This window comes from Magallana gigas, chromosome 6 (assembly GCF_963853765.1).
Source record: "Magallana gigas chromosome 6, xbMagGiga1.1, whole genome shotgun sequence".
Lineage (NCBI taxonomy): Eukaryota > Metazoa > Mollusca > Bivalvia > Ostreida > Ostreidae > Magallana > Magallana gigas.
This window is the reverse complement of record NC_088858.1, coordinates 24,463,877-24,486,767: the sequence shown is the minus strand read 5'-3', so window position 1 is coordinate 24,486,767 and position 22,891 is coordinate 24,463,877. Positions and strand designations below refer to the sequence as shown.

Genomic DNA, 22,891 nt, shown 5'->3' with positions numbered 1-22,891 from the left:
GTTATAGTTATTAACAATTATTTGGGGTATCACGAAATATTCTGATGAATGGTGACGAGCTAGCGAATGGGTTCACACCCATCAGAATATCACGTAATAACCAAAATACAACTGTATCGTGTCAATCATTGGTCACATGACGTAATGTGTTAGCCCCACCCAAATTAGCACGAACTGGATATTCACGCCAATCATTTTCAGTAGCTATAGCTCCCGATCTGAAATTACATCTAAGGCACACAAAACCTTGCAATTTTTAGCTATCATTTCAGTTCTCCAATGCAACGTATTTGACGTTGGCGATTTTTCTGCGTTCGATGTCATCTATGAGTTTAATTTGTCTCAAGTGTGCGATCAAATGGGGAAAAATACCGTTTTTGGAGAATTTGATAAAACTATGTCACAGACGATTTATGCAATGATGAGTTTTGCGGACTCCGGACCATGGCTAAGGACGACGAAGGAAGATATGCTTGTTCATACTAAAACTTTTATACCTTGTATCTTCAATAGATGATATGCATCAATACGCATGTGTTTACATATGTAGAGTATTATTCATCTTTTGGGGTAATATTCGCGAGTTAATAGATTCGCGGCAAAAAGTATACACACAGCTTTCGCGATTTCTTTAAGTTTCTTCATATGGCTCTAAATATCTACATAATCATACAAGTAAAGTCAGAGAAATATCTAAGTTCGGCTTTGGCATATTCAATGTTCATCTTTTCCTTATGAAGATTTATTTTGCGCGATCAATACTGAAAACTTTTCCTTAAGGAAATTAAATGAATGCATTTTCAAATGTGCTGTGACCCGCTTGTGGTTTTGAATTGGTTTATACTGCATGCATTTGTAAGCCAGAAGATACGATTTCAAATCACTGCAAATTGAATATCGGTCTTTGTTACATCTATATATTTTTTGATGATTTTATTTGATATTTCTAATTTCTTTACTTTGTTAATGTCCAAATTGCCGTTTTCTTTTGAAATCTGTACAAAATCATGCATTTAATAATATTATTTAAAATATTGTACATTTTTTAATTTCTCTATAAAATACTATCAATTTCTTAGTTCATCTGACCTCTGATAAAAATTATTTGCCGCAAGTACCCTTCCTGAGCGGATACGGACTTTTTTCCAGGGGGGCGGGGAGGGGGGGGGGGGTCCATGATATATTCTTGTTTTCCGGGGCTCCGAGGCCTTTTTTCGGTAACTTAACGGAGTGGATTTAAGATCTGAATTTTCAAGGGAAGTCCGGACCCCCCCCCCCCCCCCCTCTCCTCTTGATCTGCGCATGCCCATTGTCCGTAAATTTTTCGTGTATCGCAAACCAAATTTAGAGTTATCGGTCCTTACGCACACACTGTATATTCTGTTGTTATTAGCTTAGTTTATTTGATAATCGATATAGATAAATTTTTTGGGCATTGGTTTAGGTTTATGTGCAATTCTGTGCGCGAGTTTCCTTTGACTCGCAGTCTCACTTCAAATCTAAGGAATATGGGTGATTGAAATCGTTTTAAAAATATCCCCTCTGCATGCAATTCATATATACTCATTCTAATGAAAGCACCGAGGAACCAGAACTCATATATTGTATTCTATTTATAACATTTATGACCCAATAAATTGTTTAAACTTATCCAAACCAATTATAAAAATGTTTTTAAAAAAATTTCCGGAAGATTAAAGATGTTATATTTGAACATTTTGAATTTCAGAAAATTTAGTTAAAATATTTTTGAAAACGAAAATTAGATATATAGAGGAAATTGGTGGAGTGATACGACTTAACCCTATGTCGTTGTTTTTGGTGTGTTTGTATGCATGTATTTTAGAAGAATGCTGGAAATCTTTTACATTTTGTGTCCAACGCAACATTTCATAATGTTCATGAGAACTGAAAATAAATCGCAGTGACACGTAATTCTGCAATATCATGTAAACTCATCACAGCTGTAATATTCATTTATTATAAGTGCACCATACTTTTATTATTCTTTTTTCCCACAATCTAGTTCATGCATGATTTTTATTCACATAATCATGTAAAAATGTGTAAATGAAAATTGCATAAATGTTGAGAGAGATATAAAAGGTATATTAAAAGACAAAGAAGGGGGAATTTTTTTTATTTTTTTGCTTTTACAAAGTTGATTTATCTCATGTGTGATTCAGCCATATTACATTTATACATAGTTATCCTTTCTTTGTAGTTGCGCATGTCTCCAGGGGTTCCTTAAGCTTGTTCGATGAATTAATTAGATAGACATGCACTGAATAGTTGAGAAGAATAACTTTTAAATGCTGTAAAACATATCTGATCTACAATGTAGCAATCTGTTATCTATCTGATCAACTTTGTTATTTGTGCATTGATCGTGCCGAAGTTAAAAAGAAAGATATCTATGCGGTCTAATTCACTGATTTAAAAACAAGTTCTCAGGTTATGATTTTTTAAATTTGTATATAAACTTGTTAATTTCAAACCTCTAATATCTTTTATTACGAAAATATATTGATAAGGGTTGAGTTCGAATGAAAACAGGTGGGGGTGAGGGTATTTGCTATTTGCACAGAATAAACTGAAGTTGTGAAAACGTTATTGCCATATTATTTCTTTCGAGGAGTGGATATGGGACAATAAGATAAAAAGTTTTTACGATGAAGATAACCAACACTTGTCTAGGCTATACATAATTTAGTGACAAGTATTATTGATACCGATCTATTAAATATTTTTGTTAAAAAAAGGATACATTTTCCTCCTAAGTGCTTATTTCATTAGTGGTTTTTTTTTATTTCTTCAATAATATAACATTCTGATAGGTTTTACAATGAAGAAAAAATAAAACCAATTGCCTATACATAATAAGAACACATTAACACTGATCTTTAAAATATTGCAATATACAGATTTGATTTAAATTGCTTGTTTTTTTTTAAAGTTTGTAGTACGAGCTTATTGCATAACTTTAAAGACGCATGGTCTCTGGGAGTTTAATATTAAGTTTCATCTTATACTTTAGTAATTCCAATGACAGAAACAAAAAATGAAACTTTATATTATTTTATCTCGGAAAAAAGAAAGCAGGCGTTAAAAAAAAATAGATTTCTGGTATATCGTGAAAGACACTTATAAAAATTGTCATAAATTAAGTGAAAACACTTGAAACGAATATAGAATGTATCTAACCGATAATATCTTGGACTTTCAAGTTTTCGATTACTAAAGAATAATACAAGTACATATTGATATGCACTCTGGAACCCGCCTACGATCATGATAAAAAAAAAACTAAGAAAACAAAAAATGTTGTCATGCCATTCATGGAAAAAAAAACAAGGAAGAAAAACTCTTTGGAAATTACAAGTATAATTGTCATATATTTTTTTATTAAAACTTTACATTCACTTTCAGTCGTAAGCACTTCCTATATAATGCACATGGTACTTCCATCCCCTGACATCCGGAATATGAATGAAATATACGAGCGCGTCGAGGCAATAAGGAAGGAAGTGTTTATTTCACGTTGTTTACAAGTATACATGTGCAAGTAATTAATCTTAATCAAATTACGTATTGCAAGTGTCAATGTACGTTTCCGTTCTGTACAGATGACCCCCTGTTCCGTAAATGTAAGGTAGAGGCAGACAGAAAGAATAAAAAATAAAGATAAAGGTCCTATTATGTTTACCTTGAAAAATATATATCAAAATTCTTAATTAGTGTTATCTATACATGCAAAAATTCGAAATATTTTTCGTTATGAAACTTTAAAAAATTTGAATGAAAAAAAAAGAAAATTAATGGAAATGTTGTCTGATGATGTCAAAACATATTTTGAATATAAAAAAAAGAAAGAAAGAAAGAAAGGAGTTGTTGTTTTTAAAGTACATTTAAAATGCTATTAATTAAATCTCTCTTTTAAAAACACTTAGGTCATATACATGGAAGCATATACGTCGCCAAGGCTCGTGTCTCGTGGATATGTCTTCTTCTAAGCGCACACTTCACAACGGCGCAGGGATGCTGTGAAATTAGATAAATTGGAGAGCATCGCCCTGGCATAATCCATGACTCATGACCATGGGCTGAAGATCTCATTAAATCACGGATAACACTAAATACTGAAGCACGTAGAGCCTTTCAGCAATCCAGGCTTTGGATTATATACGACCCAGATGTATTCATTCAACAAATGTTTGAATTTTTATGATTCATTGTAATAATTAACTTCGGACTGCGATGACCACGCATAGATAATAGGCATTATGTATTTGCACAATGACCATTCGTGGTCGATGCGCTGGCATAGTTAAGGGGAGCGTGTAATTTTGGTCCATTGCGGCGTGCGTTTGTAATGAGGCATGGTTCTATGCTTCGCTATTACGATATCACATATCTTAAATTATGAATTGATAGTATATCGAGTTACATGGACAAATGTGAACTATGTAATTGGATTTATTTGATCTCGTTCTCTTTGTCCAGGCTCGTAGCATCCTGGGGGGGGGGGGGGGAGGGGGGGGGGGGCTGTGTCCCCTCCCCCCACTTTTTTGCGCAGCAAAGAAATGGATGAGTCTACCCCCCCCCCATTTTCAAAAACGATGCTACGTGCCTATTGTCTGATATTATAGTTATATTATATAACATATTAATTGTAAAATTGAAGAAAAAAAATTATAACATATGTTGTATAAAAAAACCCTTTGGAAGTGTGGAGTACTTGATCGCAGGGTTTCACCCCCTTCCTTAATCTTCAAAAAGTCTAAATATTAAATCATATTAATAGCATAATTATAATGCATGTATAATATTTTGATGTACTGCCTAAAGTTTTATTTTTCTGATTCGACATGGTTTAATAGAGACATTTGTTTTCAATGTATAGTAGTATTTCGCTTTGTAAATTTCAACTTTGTAAATTTCAACGTTCAACTTAAGATATGTATGTCTTGAATTGATAAATCTCGCAAACATATTGTTCGCACCTTTAAAATACGCCTAAAATGTAAATTGCTCCATCCTCAATTCAATTCATAGCTTATATCACATCATCGGAATTTTTTCGACTTCCGTTTCGTAAATTGCATACTTTCAAACCATTTGATGAAATCTTCACATTGTTTTAAGTTTTTCTCATACTTATCAAAATCTTCACAATGATGTACTTTAAATTATTTATTTACGTATATATATAAAATGTGTCTGAACTATTTACATTTTTTTTTCTTAAAAAACCATTATACATAATCTTTACGAGAAGAAAACCCCTTGGGCGAAATGTTTAACAAGAGGAGCGAAAAGAAAAAAAAAGCTCATCATATACAATGAATGAATCACCTCGCGAATCCTTTGATCAGAAGTATGTCAGTTATGTCAGATCGAAGAGTTGTGATGATTGAAACATTGCTGTCAGTGACATGAAATATATATATTGATTTATAAACAATAAACAGATATGTCGTGTTTTTATTGGATTTATTATATATTTCAATTGTCATTTGATTCAAACCACTGTCATCTCTCTCTCTCTCTCTCTCTCTCTCTCTCTCTCTCTCTCTCTCTCTCTCTCTCTCTCTCTCTCTCTCTCTCTCTCTCTCTCTCAATCGATCTCAATCGATCTCGAGACTATAATTGAGAAGTGAGTGTTTTGATATAAAAGCAATGAACATTCAAATTATGTTTAAGTAACTTAAAACACTCTAGACCAATTTATGAACTTTAAGTAAACTATTTTTTGTTATGTACTCAACATAATTAAGTTGAAAAATGATACACGTTTTCGCAATTTCTCTCGGCTTCATATTCACAATAATCAATATAATAACTTTATTTAAAAAAATAATTTTGTACTGTTGTAAAATAGAACCCCCCCCCCAAAAAAAAATTAACAAACAAAAAAATGACAACTGAACAGTAATAGAAAATGTGCATGTAAATATAAGCTAATTGACGTAATGGAATGTAAATGTGTCAAAACGGGTAACTATTAAACTGAAATTCAAGTACAGGTTAAAATAATAAAACAGGTTGATAACATTCTAAGGGCGTTAGACTTATTCGTCAGCTAGACCACCTCCTATAAAAATTACAACAATATCTGAGGGCATTACTAATACAATTATATGTAAACGACATTACATTTTCGTGAATCATGTTAATAGATGCATATATAGTGAGTTTATAAATTGTTGATTTTCTGGAAACATTAATTACAAACAACTTTCCCTATTTTACTCATAAAATCATGACTATATATATATATACACATGTATGACTCTCTCACTCTCTCTCTCTCTCTCTCTCTCTGTTGATTTTTTTTTTCAGTAGGTCAAAAAACTGCGCATAAATACAATTCTAACAAATATTATCTACAATTCGACATTTTCCCTCTGAATCAGGCCGCCCCGGTTGAAAGTACCGGTATATTAATTCAAGAAGAAGGGTAAAAAAAAAGAAAAAACCCCTCACTGAGCGTTATCGTTTTATAAAACTACCTGTTTCCTACTCCAAACACATGTTTGTATCTAATCTCTCCCTCTCTTTTTCTTTTTATGAAATCGCTTTCTACATACTAATCTCTCTTCGTATGCTATGATAAGACTGCTATTTTCTACCGTCCGATCGCGTGCGCCTACGTCATGTAGCGGCGAGGTGCCCCAGCATGATTTGATAAACAAGACATCAAAAAAATCGCATGTGCATCAAGGCTCATCGCACAGCTTCACCAACATTTTGTTTTAATGGAAAGAGATTTGCAGAAATTTATTGGATTTTTTAATAGAGCAAATCGGAGAGAAATGTGCCAAATAAATTTCCTTTTTTTTTAATATTATACAGATCATCATTCAAGAGTAACTTTCCGAAAAGCTTTTTATCATAAATTATATGTATATTCTATTATATGTAAATTAAAGAAATCTTAAAGTTACATGCAAGATACCGTTCAAAAAGTTTCAGCTTTAGATTTGTTATTCATTTTACTACATGTTCACGTTGGGAAAAGAAACTGATTTACTTGCAACAGTTCTACAGCTATTAAATAACATTTTGATACAAAAATACTAAAATATCATTTCTGCACAAAATGTAGATTCCTAAATGCAATGAAATCATTCTACCTTTTTTTTTGCCTCATCGTTGTCTTTGAATCAAACATGTAATGATAAAATTAGATATACAGACTTTCAACATTTTAGAGGGAGAGTGATAAAACAATCCACACTGAATGCAAATTTTCTGGTATATGCACAATTTCTTATTATGTAAAAAAAAAAATCCTAACAAACCATGGCCAAACATGAATCAGAAATACGCAACTTTTAGATGCACATATACACAGGCATTGTCCATCCTCTTATATAAATGACCTCGATCCAACCTTCTGTCTGCAGCTGAGTATATATTTTCCTCGAGTTTACGCCCATTTCTGCTATAAACACTTATTAGTAAGCTTATTCGTGAAACAAACAAAGTCTTTTTCATTTTAGATTCGTTTAACCTTTCTCTCCCATGATTTTCCCCCATGAATCATATATAGGTGTTAAATTTTGGATAATTTTTTACGGGAAAGTTGAAATTAAACGAGATTTTCCGCAACTATTTTCGACTCTTTTTCTAATCTTTCATTCATAAAGTATCAGATATAACTCTTGGCAGGCGTCCAGACTGAATATAGCATCACTAGAACTCTAATGATTCACCATTCCCTCTAAATACATCAAAATCGCTTCATCCTTGAGAATGAAAAATGTCTGCGAGTTATAAAATGGAGACGTACGTTCATTTTTTCATTTGAGTAAAAAAAGTAAAAAAAAAATTTCGTTGGCATCTAGCAAACGAATTAAACATTGTTCAATAAATAAACAACAACCTTCAAGCAAAAATCATTGAGCGATATATGTTCTAAGATATTTATGAAGAGATGTGAGTATTTTAGCTTTGTAATGGGTGGACACTCATACCAAAAACAAAGGCCATTCAATTTGATATGAAACCAGCTATATACACAGAATTAAACATTTTTGAAGACAAATCATCTAATGAAATCTACCCTCCCTAAAAAAAAGAAAAGAAAAGACAACACCCTCATTTTTTTAATTCAACTCTCTCTCTCTCTCTCTCTCTCTCTCTCTCATTGATAAAATCAATTTTAACATATGCCATGAATGACATAATTCATTAAAATGCATAATTAAGCGATCCTGTGTGCAAAACTAATGTAAATACAATTTTCTGGGACAAACACTCCCTTTTATCGCAACATTTTCATGCTAACTGCGACATACACATCTATACACTGAGTCAATTCAGCTTGTGTTTAATATGAATTTATACATGTATATCTAAATTCATGCTGACTTAAACTAACCTGAGATGAATCATAATGTGTCGATTCGAAAGTGCAATTTTTAAGTCCTTTTAAGTCAATTAATATATTTATATATATATATTTTTTCAATTTTCAAGGAGTGAACATGCATTGTTAAAAATGGGGTTTGACAAATTGTTGTTTAAAATACTAGTAACGCGATTTTAAGCAGTTCTCCCCAATTTTCAATTTTATCATTTTTTTTCTGAATCTGCACGTCTTCATTACAAATTTTAAGACAAAAATTAAAGACAAAAAAAATAAAAAAAATATTTAATCAAAAAATTAAAAAAGTCCTCCCGAAAATATAATTCATAGTATCATACATACCGCGGTAATTTGACGACCCCCCCCCCCCCCCCCCTTGAATTAAACTTTATCGATAGCTAATTCAGATTTTGATAAGAACATGTCGGTTAATTAATGAGAGTCTTCCTTTACTTCAAAAATGATTACGTTATTTACTGATCTTGAAATCTTACGGATTTTGCAATTTCGGGGCGGGACAATGTTAGATCCTATTGCACTCCGGATCCAGAATAATTTGCCTTGATTTTGTGTGCAACCAGCTCTTCGTTTTGAAGTGTGCATCATATAATATATTGGTGTCGCTTTTATCACTGTGTCCTTTTACATATCCGTGAAACGTTTCGTTGTTGAACATTGTTATTTTGAAACAAATAGTCTCACTAGTCTCACGCGTAAAGCAAGCTATTCTAAAACTCCAGAAATTTTTTTTTTATAGGAAAATGAATCAAATAAAATTACGTACACATTTATGGATTTGTGCGATTAATTTATTCTTGTATGTTTTGTTTGTTTGTTACTTTTTTTTGAGGGGGGGGAGGGGGGTGGTCCTTCAATTTTCCCTATATACTTTTACCTATGAATAACTTATCAAATGTTTTCCTGTAAAATGAGAACTTTTAACTGTTTGCTCTGATTAAAATTTGAAACTAAGAGTGCTCTAGCTAGATTAATTACCTTAACATTAAGGGGGGAGGGGGGGGGGGTTCGGGTCCCAGTGGAACTGTTTTTACCATTGTCAAAACCATCGCTGTCATAATTTCATGATTCAGAATTCCTAATTAAATCAATGATACCGAACTTCCAGCTAGCTCACTAATGCCATTCAAAATGTCAGATCAAAACCTCTCTGTACTTTTGTCGTTACGTCATCTTGGATCGCCCTGGTATATACGTTATACTTATATCAATATCAGAAAATTATTGTTTATGACAAATGCAGATTATTCATCGCTTTTTCAGAGATAAACCTCCCGAAATTGATAGAACCTTCGTTACGTGTTTTATCAACCCAGCACGATGTCTCGGTTTCCATTAATTCCCATTTTCTCACCCTTGGCTTGGCAAGATTTGCAACAAAAGTGCATATACATTCATGCAACAAACTCAATGTGCTAGATGTCGTTTTGTATGAATGTGTGTCTGAAAATTGTTAAAGTTTTTAAAAAAAATTATGAATTGATATTTATTGAAAAAAGGAAAAGATATTGTTTTGTTTTATCGAAAAGAATGTACATTTAGAGCCTGTGGTTCTTTATACATGTACATATGTACTATGGTTTATAGAGAATAAGGAGTCAAAGGAAAAGAGAAATGCTGCATGAGAGAGAGAGAGAGAGAGAGAGAGAGAGAGAGAGAGAGCTATTGACGCAAGGAAAAAAAAATTACAGGGCTACAAAAAATTTGTAAAAGTTGCTCAAAGCGTTGTTTGTTGAGCCACCATCAACATGAGTCGAGCGTTTCAAAACCCAGAACCGTGCATGCGGTTTTTGCGGTGAGCCTCAAAATCGACTGATGAATTTCATGCCTCGGTTACATTTATTTCTTGTTGCCCATGGCCAGTTGTTTCCACGGGTATATGAATCAGGCCGGGGTGTGGGGCGCGTTTGATCTGGCGATAGTGGTCTTACACTGAGTAACGATAACGTGCGTTTGATTTAGCGGTGATCGTGGATTCATCATGAATCGTATCGTAGTTCGCACCCCTTTTTTGGAAAACAGGATATGGATTCATCTTTGACATGAACTTATATAATCTTTATAAATATCTACTGTTTCGTAAATATACTTGAAAGCGGAATTTTGCAATACGTTCAGTTATGTTGCAAAATGCTCTGCAGTGACTTATGCGGTTTTCATGTTACATAAGATATAAATTGTTAAAGATAGTTTTATATTCTTAGAGAAATTGTAAAACGTATATAAACTGTGTCTAATTCACAAAGAAGTGGGGCATACAATTTACAGATATTATCTTACTCCTAACATTTCCTTCTTAAGATCGTTTAATCTCTCCTTGCAATTAAGGAAATTTTCTACCATTATATAGCCATGAACTCTAACCCCCAAACATTTATATAATCATATATTCAAATGTTATAAAGTTTTGATTTGTCATAGCGGGACTTTTTCAAGGCGGAAGGTGTGTATTTCGATCCTGGTTTCTGATAATCTAACTTCCTGCCCACTTCGAGTTTACTTCCGTGTCATTGATCAGGAAATCGACAACATCGGAGTATCTAAACGTGTATATTTCTCAGAATACAACTATTATTGTGTCTATTTCCATCATTGCACTTCGTTTTCTAAAATTCGGATAAAATGTATCAAATTCGGTGATATCTGTGGTATATGAAACTATATAACAACCATAGTAAACTATATAATATCTTTAAAATATCACATGTGATATATTACCTATCAAATTCCGCGCGATAGAATAAGTAAATTTTGCACTGATCAAGCAAAGACCCAAAGAGTCGTCACAATTTGCATGTTACAACGCAAAAAAGTGTCTCTATAATAGAATCAATGGCACAATTAAAACATCTACCCCTCCTTCTTAAAGCTAATTACAAGCTACGAACATATATCATGTAGATCTTGTGTTTTTGGCACATTCTTATCTACAAAAACTGGACAATCACATACTATACATGTTTTAACCGCCTCTGACTGGTACATGTATATACAGAGGAGAGATATTCTTTGAGATATGCAGTGCATTCGCAATCTAGTTAGTTCTTGTCTGGTTCGGTTTAACTGTGTCCCATTTCAAAATAAAGGGTGAAAAGTTTTGGTCACGTGAAACATCTCTCTCTCTCTCTCCTCTCTCTCTCTCTCTCTCTCTCTCTCTCTCCCTCTCTCGTACCTGCCAACCTGTACAATGGCGCCTTAAACGAACAGGAAAATTAATGAATAAGCGAAAATGATATAAACAAAATAAATTACATCATACGGTTCACCTTATCTTTTTTATCGTCGATAAGAAAAGAAGGAAAAGCAGGTAAAAATCCAGTCCCCTTTACGTCACACTTTGTTTACAATCTTTTATGCTAACGCGATGACAAATTTTCTCGAGAAAGGTAGCCTTGACCTTTCCCCGATTCACGTTTTATCTATGTGTTTACCTATCGTCTGCATATAAAACTCAGGGAAATTTACAGGTGAAAACATTGTTATAAAAGCACCTCTACGCACTTTTTGCCAGTTTTGTTGATTTCTCCTAACCTAGTGCAGTGACTTTCAAACGGGAAAGTTATCTAATCTCACTTGTAGGTAATGCATGCATTTGACTTATTTTCGAATAAAATGAGTAAATTTCACGAGACATTGTGGTTGATATATTTTTGCATATACGAGTGCAGGTATAAAAACACAAAAAAATAAATACGCACTATATAAAATGACACATTACATTTGATGAAATTCATGTAACTGAAAAATACAGTTTTTCGTTGTTTTATCGCGATCGTCTTTAAATATATCTTGCAATAAATTCTTAGATATCAAAATAAAAGTTAAAACAAAAATTTGAACAATTCTAAACCATTTTAAAAAATATTTATCGTCATTTGACATAAAATACTTTTATTTGGGAAAATAAGGTAATGAGTCGATGCATCAATCAGGAAAAGCACAGAAAGACAAACGGACAGATAGACAGATGGGCACACACAGCAGAGAGAAACAAATACAAATGAAGAAATAATCCGACACTAAGAAACATGCAGGTATTAAAACCCGTTAAAGAGGATTAGAACTATTTATAACATTTTTTTTTCTATATTTAGAATATTTCATGTCGTCAATTTCAAAGGATTATTTGTGGCATTAAACAAAAGATGAACTGATTATAATAGCTTGATAAGCTTTACTTTGGAAGACGTTCAAAATATTTTGTCTGCATTGTTTACCAAATGTCTGTAAAATCTTGCGTCGAACACGCAAAGGACATCTATAAATCTGTGACCGCAAACATGAACATGAACTTGTTAAATTGTTCATGCTTAGTAACAAACATGGAAACCTTGCCGTAAATATGTTGAATCACACATCATCCGAACTCACATTTGAATGGGTTTTTTTTCACAAGCTAAGCATTTTAAAGTGTTTATCGTATGAAACATTTAACAAAATACACTTATATAAAAAAAAACCTAATGTCGTACACTATACTAATCGATATTTTATAATGTATGTATAGTCCATTACATTTCATCAATGACTACTAGTATTTCAGCATTTTTAAAATTTTACAATTGCTCATAATTATTTGAATATAATTAATAAGGAATCATTTTTTGAATATTATGGGGTGATCAAATACGGTCTGGTGTTTACTAGTATCATAAAGCTTTTCGGGCTTTATTGGGTTTGATCACTTCCGACCGTATTTGATCAGCTCATAATACTCAAAAAATGATATAAATATAGGAAATGCTTTTTGACTTTGTAAGTGGGTTTACAAATGAACTTTTCAAGACCCCAAAGTGAGTCGACAGAAATCGTATGATTTTATGCTGTAACAGTAAGGCCATTCTCTGCCATATTTTGATGCAATAGGAAGCTACTTCATGTAATCATTTCATGTAAGATGTAATATGAACAAAAGTGCACTATAATGTCCTGGATAATGTCTCGTTTAGAAATCAATAGGTTTTCCGTTCGCCTAGCTAGTGTAAAATTTATTTATTGTAGAAACAAAAAAGAGTTGATAATATTTACACCGTCATCTTGCGATGGTTGCACACGATCCCGTTTTTTTGGGAGAGAGAGAGAGAGAGAGAGAGAGAGAGAGAGAGAGAGAGAGAGAGAGATGATAACATTCATTTCTTATAACATCTTCAAAAAAACATAGAGAATGCGTAACGAAAGATAGGCGATCTTACAAAACTTAGATGATTTTTAAAGCAATCTTTAAGCAAACCGTCTATCTCGGTTCCTGGAGAAAACGGGCGTTTATAGCTTTAAATAAATGATTCATTTTCCTTGACATCTAGACCCCCTCCCTTCCGCAATGCCCTCAGTTCAGAATAGAAAGGCCGGTTGGCTGATGACAGTGTTGATCTTAGTCTGATTAATTAATTTATCAACATCGACGGCAATTTCAACTGACATGTTGGCATCTGGCTGTGATGTCCAGTCTGTTGTGTTATATCGTATCATAATTTGTCAACTTCTTTCTCTCCTATCTTATCTCTCTCTTTCTCTCTCCTCTCTTTCTTTCTTCTCTCTCTCTCTCTCTCTCTCTCTCTCTCTCTCTTTTTCCATAGAAGAAGAAGAAATATGTTTTAAACTAGAGAGAGAGAGAGAGAGAGAGAGAGAGAGAGAGAGAGAGAGAGAGAGAGAGAGAGAGAGAGTTACTAGTAATTATTTTTGTTTGAAAAAGTTTTTATCATGTAAGTTGTACGTTTGGTTATATAATTTTTTTTTATCTTTATACAAACACCCCCGGTAGACACATTAAATTTTTGTGAGGAGATATATATAATAAATGGACAAAAGCGGGCAAAAAAAACCTCTAAGTGTAGGGATATATATTTTACTTTTAGAATTTCTACCTTAAAAAAAACTCTGGGAAATCAAAAAATTGTATAAGACTTTATTAATGTAAAGTTAACATTGGCCACCCTTGCTACAATTTTGACTTCTTGATTAACATTGCATGAATCATTCGACGTATAAATAATATTTTGGTCAGAGTGCATTTGTAGGGAGCTGTGGGAACCGTATGAATAATCGGTCTTTACTTTTACCATGTAGAGGTTCAATGCATATACATAATTATATACAACAAATCTATGACAAATCTAGCAATTATACAAACCCCAAAAAAAAGTATATAAGTGTTTGGGTGTTTATCTTTATTTTCACTCAACCACAACGCTTGGACTGTGACTGGTCAAAGGGATTAGTTATTAGTGTGTACACAGCGCGTAAAGGAACGATGACAAACCAGCGCCAGCCGTGATTAACAATGGCGTTGTTTATTAATGAGCAAAGGACAATTGGATTCATATCGATGACAAACAAATTTCTCTCTCTCTCTCTCTCTCTCTCTCTCTCTCTCTCTCTCTCTCTCTCTCTCTCTCTCTCTCTCTCTCTCTCTCTCTCTCTTACGAAACAATCTGTTCATTGTCAATAATATTAACTTAAAAAAAAAAAAAAGAAAACGGGGAAAAAAAATCTTTATAAGTACATTGATTGCAAAATTAAGAATAAAAATTGGAATTGTTGAGAGAAATAAGCTGCGTTGGCTCAAATTTGATATATTTGTAAACACCATTAAAGAATACTATATCATTCGTAAATCCATGCAAATATCTATAAAAGGAATGAATCTTTAAGGAATGAATCGGATGAGCGGTATAGATTCAGAAATATATGGTGAAAAAATTCTCTTATACACCCCCTTGTAATGATCTAAGTGTATTGTGAAAGCATTATAAGTATTAGTCTTTTTGACTTTTCTTCTGCCTGTAAAGTAAGCAGTGTAAAATTTTACTAGGAAGGGTTTCGAAATGAAGGTATCATATCATGATACAGATATATATAGGACGTATATATATCTGTAAAATTTATCTAACAGGGAAATACTTAGAAACAAATATCCTGGAATACATATACAAGTATACTATAGTATATGTAATTTTTTTTCTTAACAAGAATGAGATGCTGAAAGACGTTTATATGGGAAAATACAGCAAAAACTCGAAATTCTCTATTTTACACCCCCAAACTTATACAAAAAATATACACTACATTTACAGTAAAGCGATCTTGATAAACAAAATGTTATACATACATTTACATATACAATGCCGATATTATGAATTACTGGTAACACATTTACGGTTTTAAAGCGATCTTGATAAACAAAACGTTATACATACATATACAATGCCGTTATTATGAATTACTGGTAATCAATTAGGATGAGAAATAAGAGGAAATTTCCTATCATATATAATATAGAAAGACCGGAACAAGTCAACACAAAAGTGTATGTGTGTTTTTCCCCCCACTTTTTTTTTCGTAAAAGAAGTAACTAAGTATATAAGTGGGTTTTTAGTCCTGCCGTTGACTTTGTCATAATGACATCACAATGTGTAGTAGAATTTCTGGATAATATATCAATTATTGTGGTGATTGAGTAGCCATAGACAATGATGTCATGACAAATTAATTATTCCTTCTCTCTTTTTTTTTTTTTGGATGGCTCTATTGAAAACACCTGAATCGATTAGGTAATTTTTTGACAGGTATTTGACGGACTAGTAGCTAATTTTAGCGCGATTTGCTGAAATAATTCTCTTTGACGTTTAATGGCCTCCGGGGATGCTTATTAATGCAATGAGCGTAATGCAAGCACATGCAGCGCTATTGTTTCTATATCATCAGGTGTAAAAATTTAAAAAAAATATTTCACACATGATGCATCAATTTTATATTTAGACTTTTTTGGATTACGACTTAGTTGATTATCTAATTCCTTTGTTTGCTTTGAATTAAAACAATTGTAGCAATTGTAATACATGTACAATGTATCTCGTATTTTAATAAATATCCAGCATGGTCATTTTTCTTTCCCAAATAAATGATTTTTTTTCGTAAATAATAAATTGGTTTATTCTTATTAGTTTTCCATAGAAGCATATTTTGAATGAATGTCTTATTCTAAATACGTCAGTTTCTTCCCTCGACAATTTCTTAGAATAAAATATTAATGAAATTCGTTGTAAATATATACAGTTACGAAAAATTCTAAAATAAAATATACCACACTGAAATGAAAAATGTATTAAATATGTCACTGAAAGAATGTTTCAGAGCTGTCATAAGCAGATATGTATATTATGAAGTCATTCATGACCTAAAAATAAACTAGGTTTCATTAATTAGTCACACCCTCATTAATGCCCGTCAAATAAAATATATATTAATTAAAGTGAATGTGTATTACTCAAACATGTGTATTACTCAAACGAAATGAATCGTACATATGTCAAGAAAAAAAACTTCCATAGTTTGTAAATTAGTTCCATTATACAGTAATGCACATTTCATCATCCAAATATTAAAGATTAAATATACATTTCGGTATCGGTATGCTTTGAAGCTATTAAATTCCTCAGTCAGGTCTGACTTCTCATCCTATCCATTTTATTTATGAATACATCATATTTTAACTATTTGGAGAGAGAGAGAGAGAGAGAGAGAGAGAGAGAGAGAGAGAGAGAGAGAGAGAGAGAGAGAGAGAGAGAACGATTCATGGTTTTAGATTACGAATTGAGACGAGTGTTTAATCCACGAAAGGTTACTGAATCATCACCTGTGAAATTTCTAAATCATCGTTGGTTATGACTGTCACCCCATTTAAAGTAGAGTTTTTCAAAGATAAAAATCAAAGCTTGAAAATGGTAAAAAAAAAAAAAAAATTATTTGATTTGTGAATTTAAACTCTATAGGATGGAGTAAATAACAGGCACTTCCCCACCCCGAATTAAAATAAACAATTTTTCGGTGTCTCTGTGAGACTTACAGGTCGTTTTAAATTTTTATGAATCCTATATTTAAATGTCTATTGTTCAATCGATGGTTATGAATCCTAAAAAATATTTAATTTTTTTTTTAATTCTTAACTCCAAATGAGATGTGGCGAGGGGGAAGGGATCGCTAAGCTATATTACTTTTTAAGCCATTGTATTTTAGATTAACTATTATAATAATTTTGAAAAAAAAATAATATAAGGATCAAATGAGTTTTACTCGGTGCTAAATAATTACCCGTTAATCATGGAAATTATATAATTTTACAAAATCGGAGGTGAGGGTACTTAATATTACATAATCCCGGACCCCCTCCAACACCTTATACTTTATAAGTACACAAAATCTAGTTCTAAGGAAAACGCCCGATGGGTTCCGATAGCGATTTATGAATCACCTTGCTCATGTGACGTAGCCAAGTATAAATACGCCGCTGTGTTTACATCGCTAGAACCATTACACGCGTACACACGATAAAGGAAACATCACTTGTTAGAGTGGAAAAATACTCCACTATTTACATACAACAACCTGTTGTGTGATTTTCCTCTATACATTAATGGATCGTAGATCGTATTAGGATATACATTTATTATATATTTCATCCAAGTGGAATACAGGATTAACTCTATTCCACAGTTTTACTTTTGAATAAGGAGAAATTCAATGATTCTGGAATTACCACCGGTTATGCCAGAATCGGGAGGCGAGGTAGACCTACTACCCCCCTCAACTCTGACCACGGACATCCTGCCGTGCCGCAGAAGACTGGGGCTGAGGCTGGACTTCGGAGCAGACGACTATACCTGTGTGCCAAAGAGGTGCAAACTAGAGTCCATGAATATCTCCATTAGTCATGTTAGTGCTCTTAACAAACTCAACGCGAGTAACAACAATGTGAACGCTGTCTTCACGGCTAGGACCATGCCACCTCAGGAATTAGCCTCCAGGATGAACAAATCTCGGACCGTTCTTGTGCTGGATTGCCGTCCGTTTGTGTCTTACAATATCGCTCATATTCAGGGTGCTGTGAATGTGAACTGTTCGGACAGATTCAACAGGCGAAGACTCCAGCAGGGAAAGGCCAGTATTGTGGACCTTGTCGCCTCGAAAGAGGGCAAAGATATGTTCAAGAAGAGGAGTTCTAAGGAAATTGTTATTTATGATGACCATACGAAGGACGTTCAGTCACTCAGCTCAGAATCTTCTATGTATCTTGTGCTATCTTCACTATTAAGAGAGGGCAAAGATGCCTACATCCTTAAAGGTTCGTATTTTTCTTTTATACACATTTCATTGCTCATAATGATTTCTGAAAAAAATGTTTACATTTCTTGAGTCAATTTAAAATCCTGCGGTTTCATTTGAAGTAGACATGATTCATAAGAAAAGTTATTAAAATGGGAAAAAAACTGGGGTTTGGGAAAGCGGCAATGAGTAATGAAAATCTCACTTCCGAAAGTTTTTGACATGATGGCTATGAAACTTCCTTCAATTTAATTAAAACCGTTTAATGGATTAAGAGTTGGAAAGATGAGGGGAGGGAGTGAGGGGGGTTAGTGTTTTTATGTTCACCTGTTCGTATGGTACAATCGAATCGTGTCGTGTGAACATATCGACTTGGGACCGTATAGAGCGATAAACGCTATGTAAGGGAGTTGTGAGTCACCAGTCCTACAATTGTTTCTTTAGTCATCCGAGCGGCTTAGCCTTGACAAAAAGGGCCTTCGTGTGAAATTTTAAAATCCTCAAACAAAGATTGGAATGCGAGTTGGTATAAAAGCTCCGATTGAATGACTCAAAACCTAGCCATTTGAAACGACCAACGCGAAGATATCTTTTTATCTATATTGAAAAAAAAAAAAGATATTTAAAAAAGAAGTATTCCATGTCTGATCTTGTGGTTTATAAAATTAAAGGAAATTTTTTAAGACTGAACTTATTATCCAGATTAAGGGAAATAAAATAAAACTCCCCAAGAAATACGATTTTTAAAGGAACCGATTCTTTTGTAATAAATTGGTAAACGGAGATCGAACATATGCAGTGGGGACGTAATAAAAATCTATCATGATGATGAGTCACCCAGTATCATTACTGTGACAGCAGTGTTTTAATTGATCCTTGAAGAATAAACGATCAAGATAAACTATAGTTTAATACATGGGAGATTATTTTCTTACATAACGTTACGAGATGGTTGACCCATTTCAGATAAGACCCCTTCTCTTTGCCATGCATTATATTGCTGACTTGAAACCTCTGGCTATGATGACTCATGGCCGAGAGAATTGATCGAGAGCGTATGTACATATGTCTTGCCTCTGTACATACGCTACGGTCGATATATGTATAGCTCGGCTTGCGCTGTACACAATATAAAATACTTTCAAGTGTTTGCTCTTCGCTCTAATGGCTAAAAATAAACACGGTAGTTAGGGGAGCTATTGTCATCGGCGAAAAGTAAACTAATATATAGTCTTCATGTTTACTTTTGCTAGAAAATTGCTGCCAGAGAATAAAAAAAAAAGAAATAAGTGGAAAATTTATATACAAGGGGCTTACTGATATACGATTGGGGAACTTTTATCGTCTTGCGCATATGACCTTTGTGTTTCGCAGTGACTCACACAGTTGTATAATCTTCTAATCAAAAAGGCGACAAACCTCACTAAAATTGATCAAGCAGACCCCGTAGTTGAATTGATGTAATTAATGCTCCAACCAACTGTAAAATTCTCACTGTTTTTGAGAGTTCAGAGGAACGTGAAAATGTGTGCGCTGCAAGCTGTTATCTTTTCAAACACCTTCTATCTGCCGCAACCGCAGGAATGTAGGCACATAAAAAAACTTTAAACAAATTAAGCAGCCTTATCATTGAAAAAAAACCCATTCATGTAGAAGAAGATACTTGCCTTCCAAACTCCTAAATGATATTAAAAAATAAAAGATAAATTAAAAAAAAAAAAAATTTGCAATGCATTAATTTTAAAGAAATGTATTTGATTTTTTGTGCAGGAGGAATCGAAGAATTCAGGAACAAACATTTGGATCTCTGTGATAGTAGCATTAAGTCTCAGGAGGCGCGCCCCCTGTACAGCCCCACCACCCCTATCATTGAGCCCCAGATCGAGACGGCCACAGCCTCCCAGATCCTTCCGTTTCTCTACCTCGGTAAGTTTCCCTTCTTTCCCCGGAAGTCCGGAAACATTCACCACAGAAATACATGTACATGTAACTATCACCTCACAAGTAAATGTCTCTTTCTGCCTCGAAATATGCATTGACATTTGACATGTACACGTCCTCAAGAAATATATATACACGTATGAAATAGACAAGAGGAAATAATTTGGGTTGTTTTTCTGTGTATCCAGGCAATGAAAGAGACGCAGCCAATCTGCAGAGACTTCAAGATTTGAATATCACCTACGTCCTCAATACAACATCTCATATACCCAAGTACTTTGAAAATCAGGGAATCCATTACAAAAGAATACCCGCCTCAGACAGCGGTTGCCAAAACTTGAAGCAGTATTTTGAAGAAGCTGCCGCATTTATTGGTATGTAAATGTTTAACGTCAACTCAAAGGGGGGAGAATTACATTAAAATAATCTTACATAAACGCCTTCTCAAAATTGAAGATGTCAAAAGTTTATTCAGAATCGAAAAGAGTGACAAAGCAACACATTTTTGAATTTTTTAAATGGATCGAACTGTTAGTTTAACATGACTCACAGTAAGCTGACGCTCAATTACGAAAAAAACCTTTTATGTCTGTCAAGTTTGTTTTGATGAACTTGGCCATTTACGCGTGTAATACATAATTATAACGAACTCCTTGATATTACCTGCTAAAGACTGTTACTCTGAGAGAATTGACGTAACATTATCCGATATTTGGGAGTCAAAATAAACTTTATTAACATACAAAGAGAAAATAAAACCAAGAAACAAGAAATGCTAATGAAGAAGAGGCTTTGTCAGATTATCACCTGGCTAAGGTATTATCGATAGTTCGATACCGTCAGCCTATCGCGTACCTTGATTTACCGATGAGTCACTTTGCAATGTGCCAGGTTGTCAGCTTAATTAGGCATTATTGAGGCGGTATCAATCGAGTCACACGGAGAGAGGGGAAGCGTTTTCCCCTTGTGCCCGACAGATGGCCTCAAGTTTTGGGCGGTCGCACACTCGCGATAATGTAGTCCCCAGCCTGGAGAGGAGCATGAGTCACCCTTAAAAGTCTTAATGGATTTTCATTTGATTTCGTTTAGAGCCATTTTTTACAATAAAGAAATCGTTAGGGAATGGGTTCAACGAAACTCGTTTGAAAATTTAAAAAAAAGAGGCAAAAAGCAAAACAAAGTTCGTGAACTTTAACAAATAGCAAAGTATCTTTCGCGCGAATAATCAGTGACCTTCGCCAACTTTTGTATTAGGTTTTCAGTGTGTCTTCCCGAACAAACCTGTTGCTTTAGATCGAATCAATAACAGCTGTAGTAACCCGCAGAGCAAAAATATGAGTCATATTCAATATCGTATTATGGATAATACTTTATGCATACTCTGTAAATAAAAATTTTCCGGGATGAAAAAAAATCAATGTAAAAAGAGGGAAGAAAATCAAGCAAAAATTTGTTGCAAATACATTGTAGTTTTGAAGCAATTGAGTGATTCTATTATCAATAATTTTTGTTTATCATTTATTTTGCAGATGAGGCAAGACAAAACGGTGCTAATATTCTAGTCCACTGTCACGCAGGCGTATCACGGTCTGCAACCATCACCATTGCTTACCTCCTCAAGCACACAAAACTCTCCATGATGGATATTTATCGTTTGGTTAAAGGAAAGAGAAGCATAATCTCCCCCAATTTCAACTTCATGGGCCAACTGATGGAGTATGAGCAAGCGTTAAACAATGGACTGTGTGAGCGTTCTGTGATCCCAAGTATTATTCCGGAGGAAAGTAGCGTATGACGTCACACTTCAACATCCGGAAAAGATTGTGGTTTTTCTAAGAATCTTGAGTCACTCGAAAGTGAAAGAAAGCGTTTTTTTAAACTGACCAAGTACTTTCATTTGTGCAATAAAAAAGTTAAAAAAAAAACATGGGCCAAACACAAGAACAATACTCTTGAAGTGAATTTAAGAAACATTCCAACGATAGACTCATTGTGTCACTGTCCTGCTCATCAATAGCATCATCAAGAAATCCAAAATAGTCTATGACCTGAGACTAGGGGAAAGGGGGGAGGGGAGGGAAATACATTGTTCAGTGTTTTTTTCTCATTGTCACTAGTCATTTACCGTTTTTTCTTTGTGAAAATAGTAATTTGTTTGTATTTAGTCACCTTAGGACCTTGTTTCCTTAATGTTAGGTGCTCCAAGATCCTGCGATTTAAGACGCCAAGTGTGTGTGATTCATGCACCGCGAATCCGTAAAATGCTAAACGCAAAGGTTAATCTCCCTGTGTGTACCTCGGCTAGCAGGATCAAACCATCTGTTATTTAAATAACACGATTAATGAATGTATAAAAAGGGAACGCACATTAGTAATAAGGAACACATACAATTCAACCACAAACAGGTTTTTCTTTCTTTCACCCTCCAAATTACAACTTATGTCTTGTCAGACAAG

At 33.8% G+C, this 22,891-nt stretch overlaps 1 protein-coding gene across 1 annotated transcript; it reads left to right on the top strand.

Moving 5' to 3' along the window:
* Nucleotides 1-17,700: 17,700 nt before the first annotated feature.
* LOC105329513 (dual specificity protein phosphatase 10) lies at nucleotides 17,701-22,414 on the top strand. The gene is made up of 4 exons (XM_011430792.4): nucleotides 17,701-18,512; nucleotides 20,264-20,419; nucleotides 20,623-20,808; nucleotides 21,964-22,414. Exons 1-4 carry the CDS (start codon nucleotides 17,912-17,914, stop codon nucleotides 22,227-22,229), a joined length of 1,209 nt encoding a protein of 402 aa, XP_011429094.1. The 5' UTR covers nucleotides 17,701-17,911; the 3' UTR covers nucleotides 22,230-22,414.
* Nucleotides 22,415-22,891: the final 477 nt, after the last annotated feature.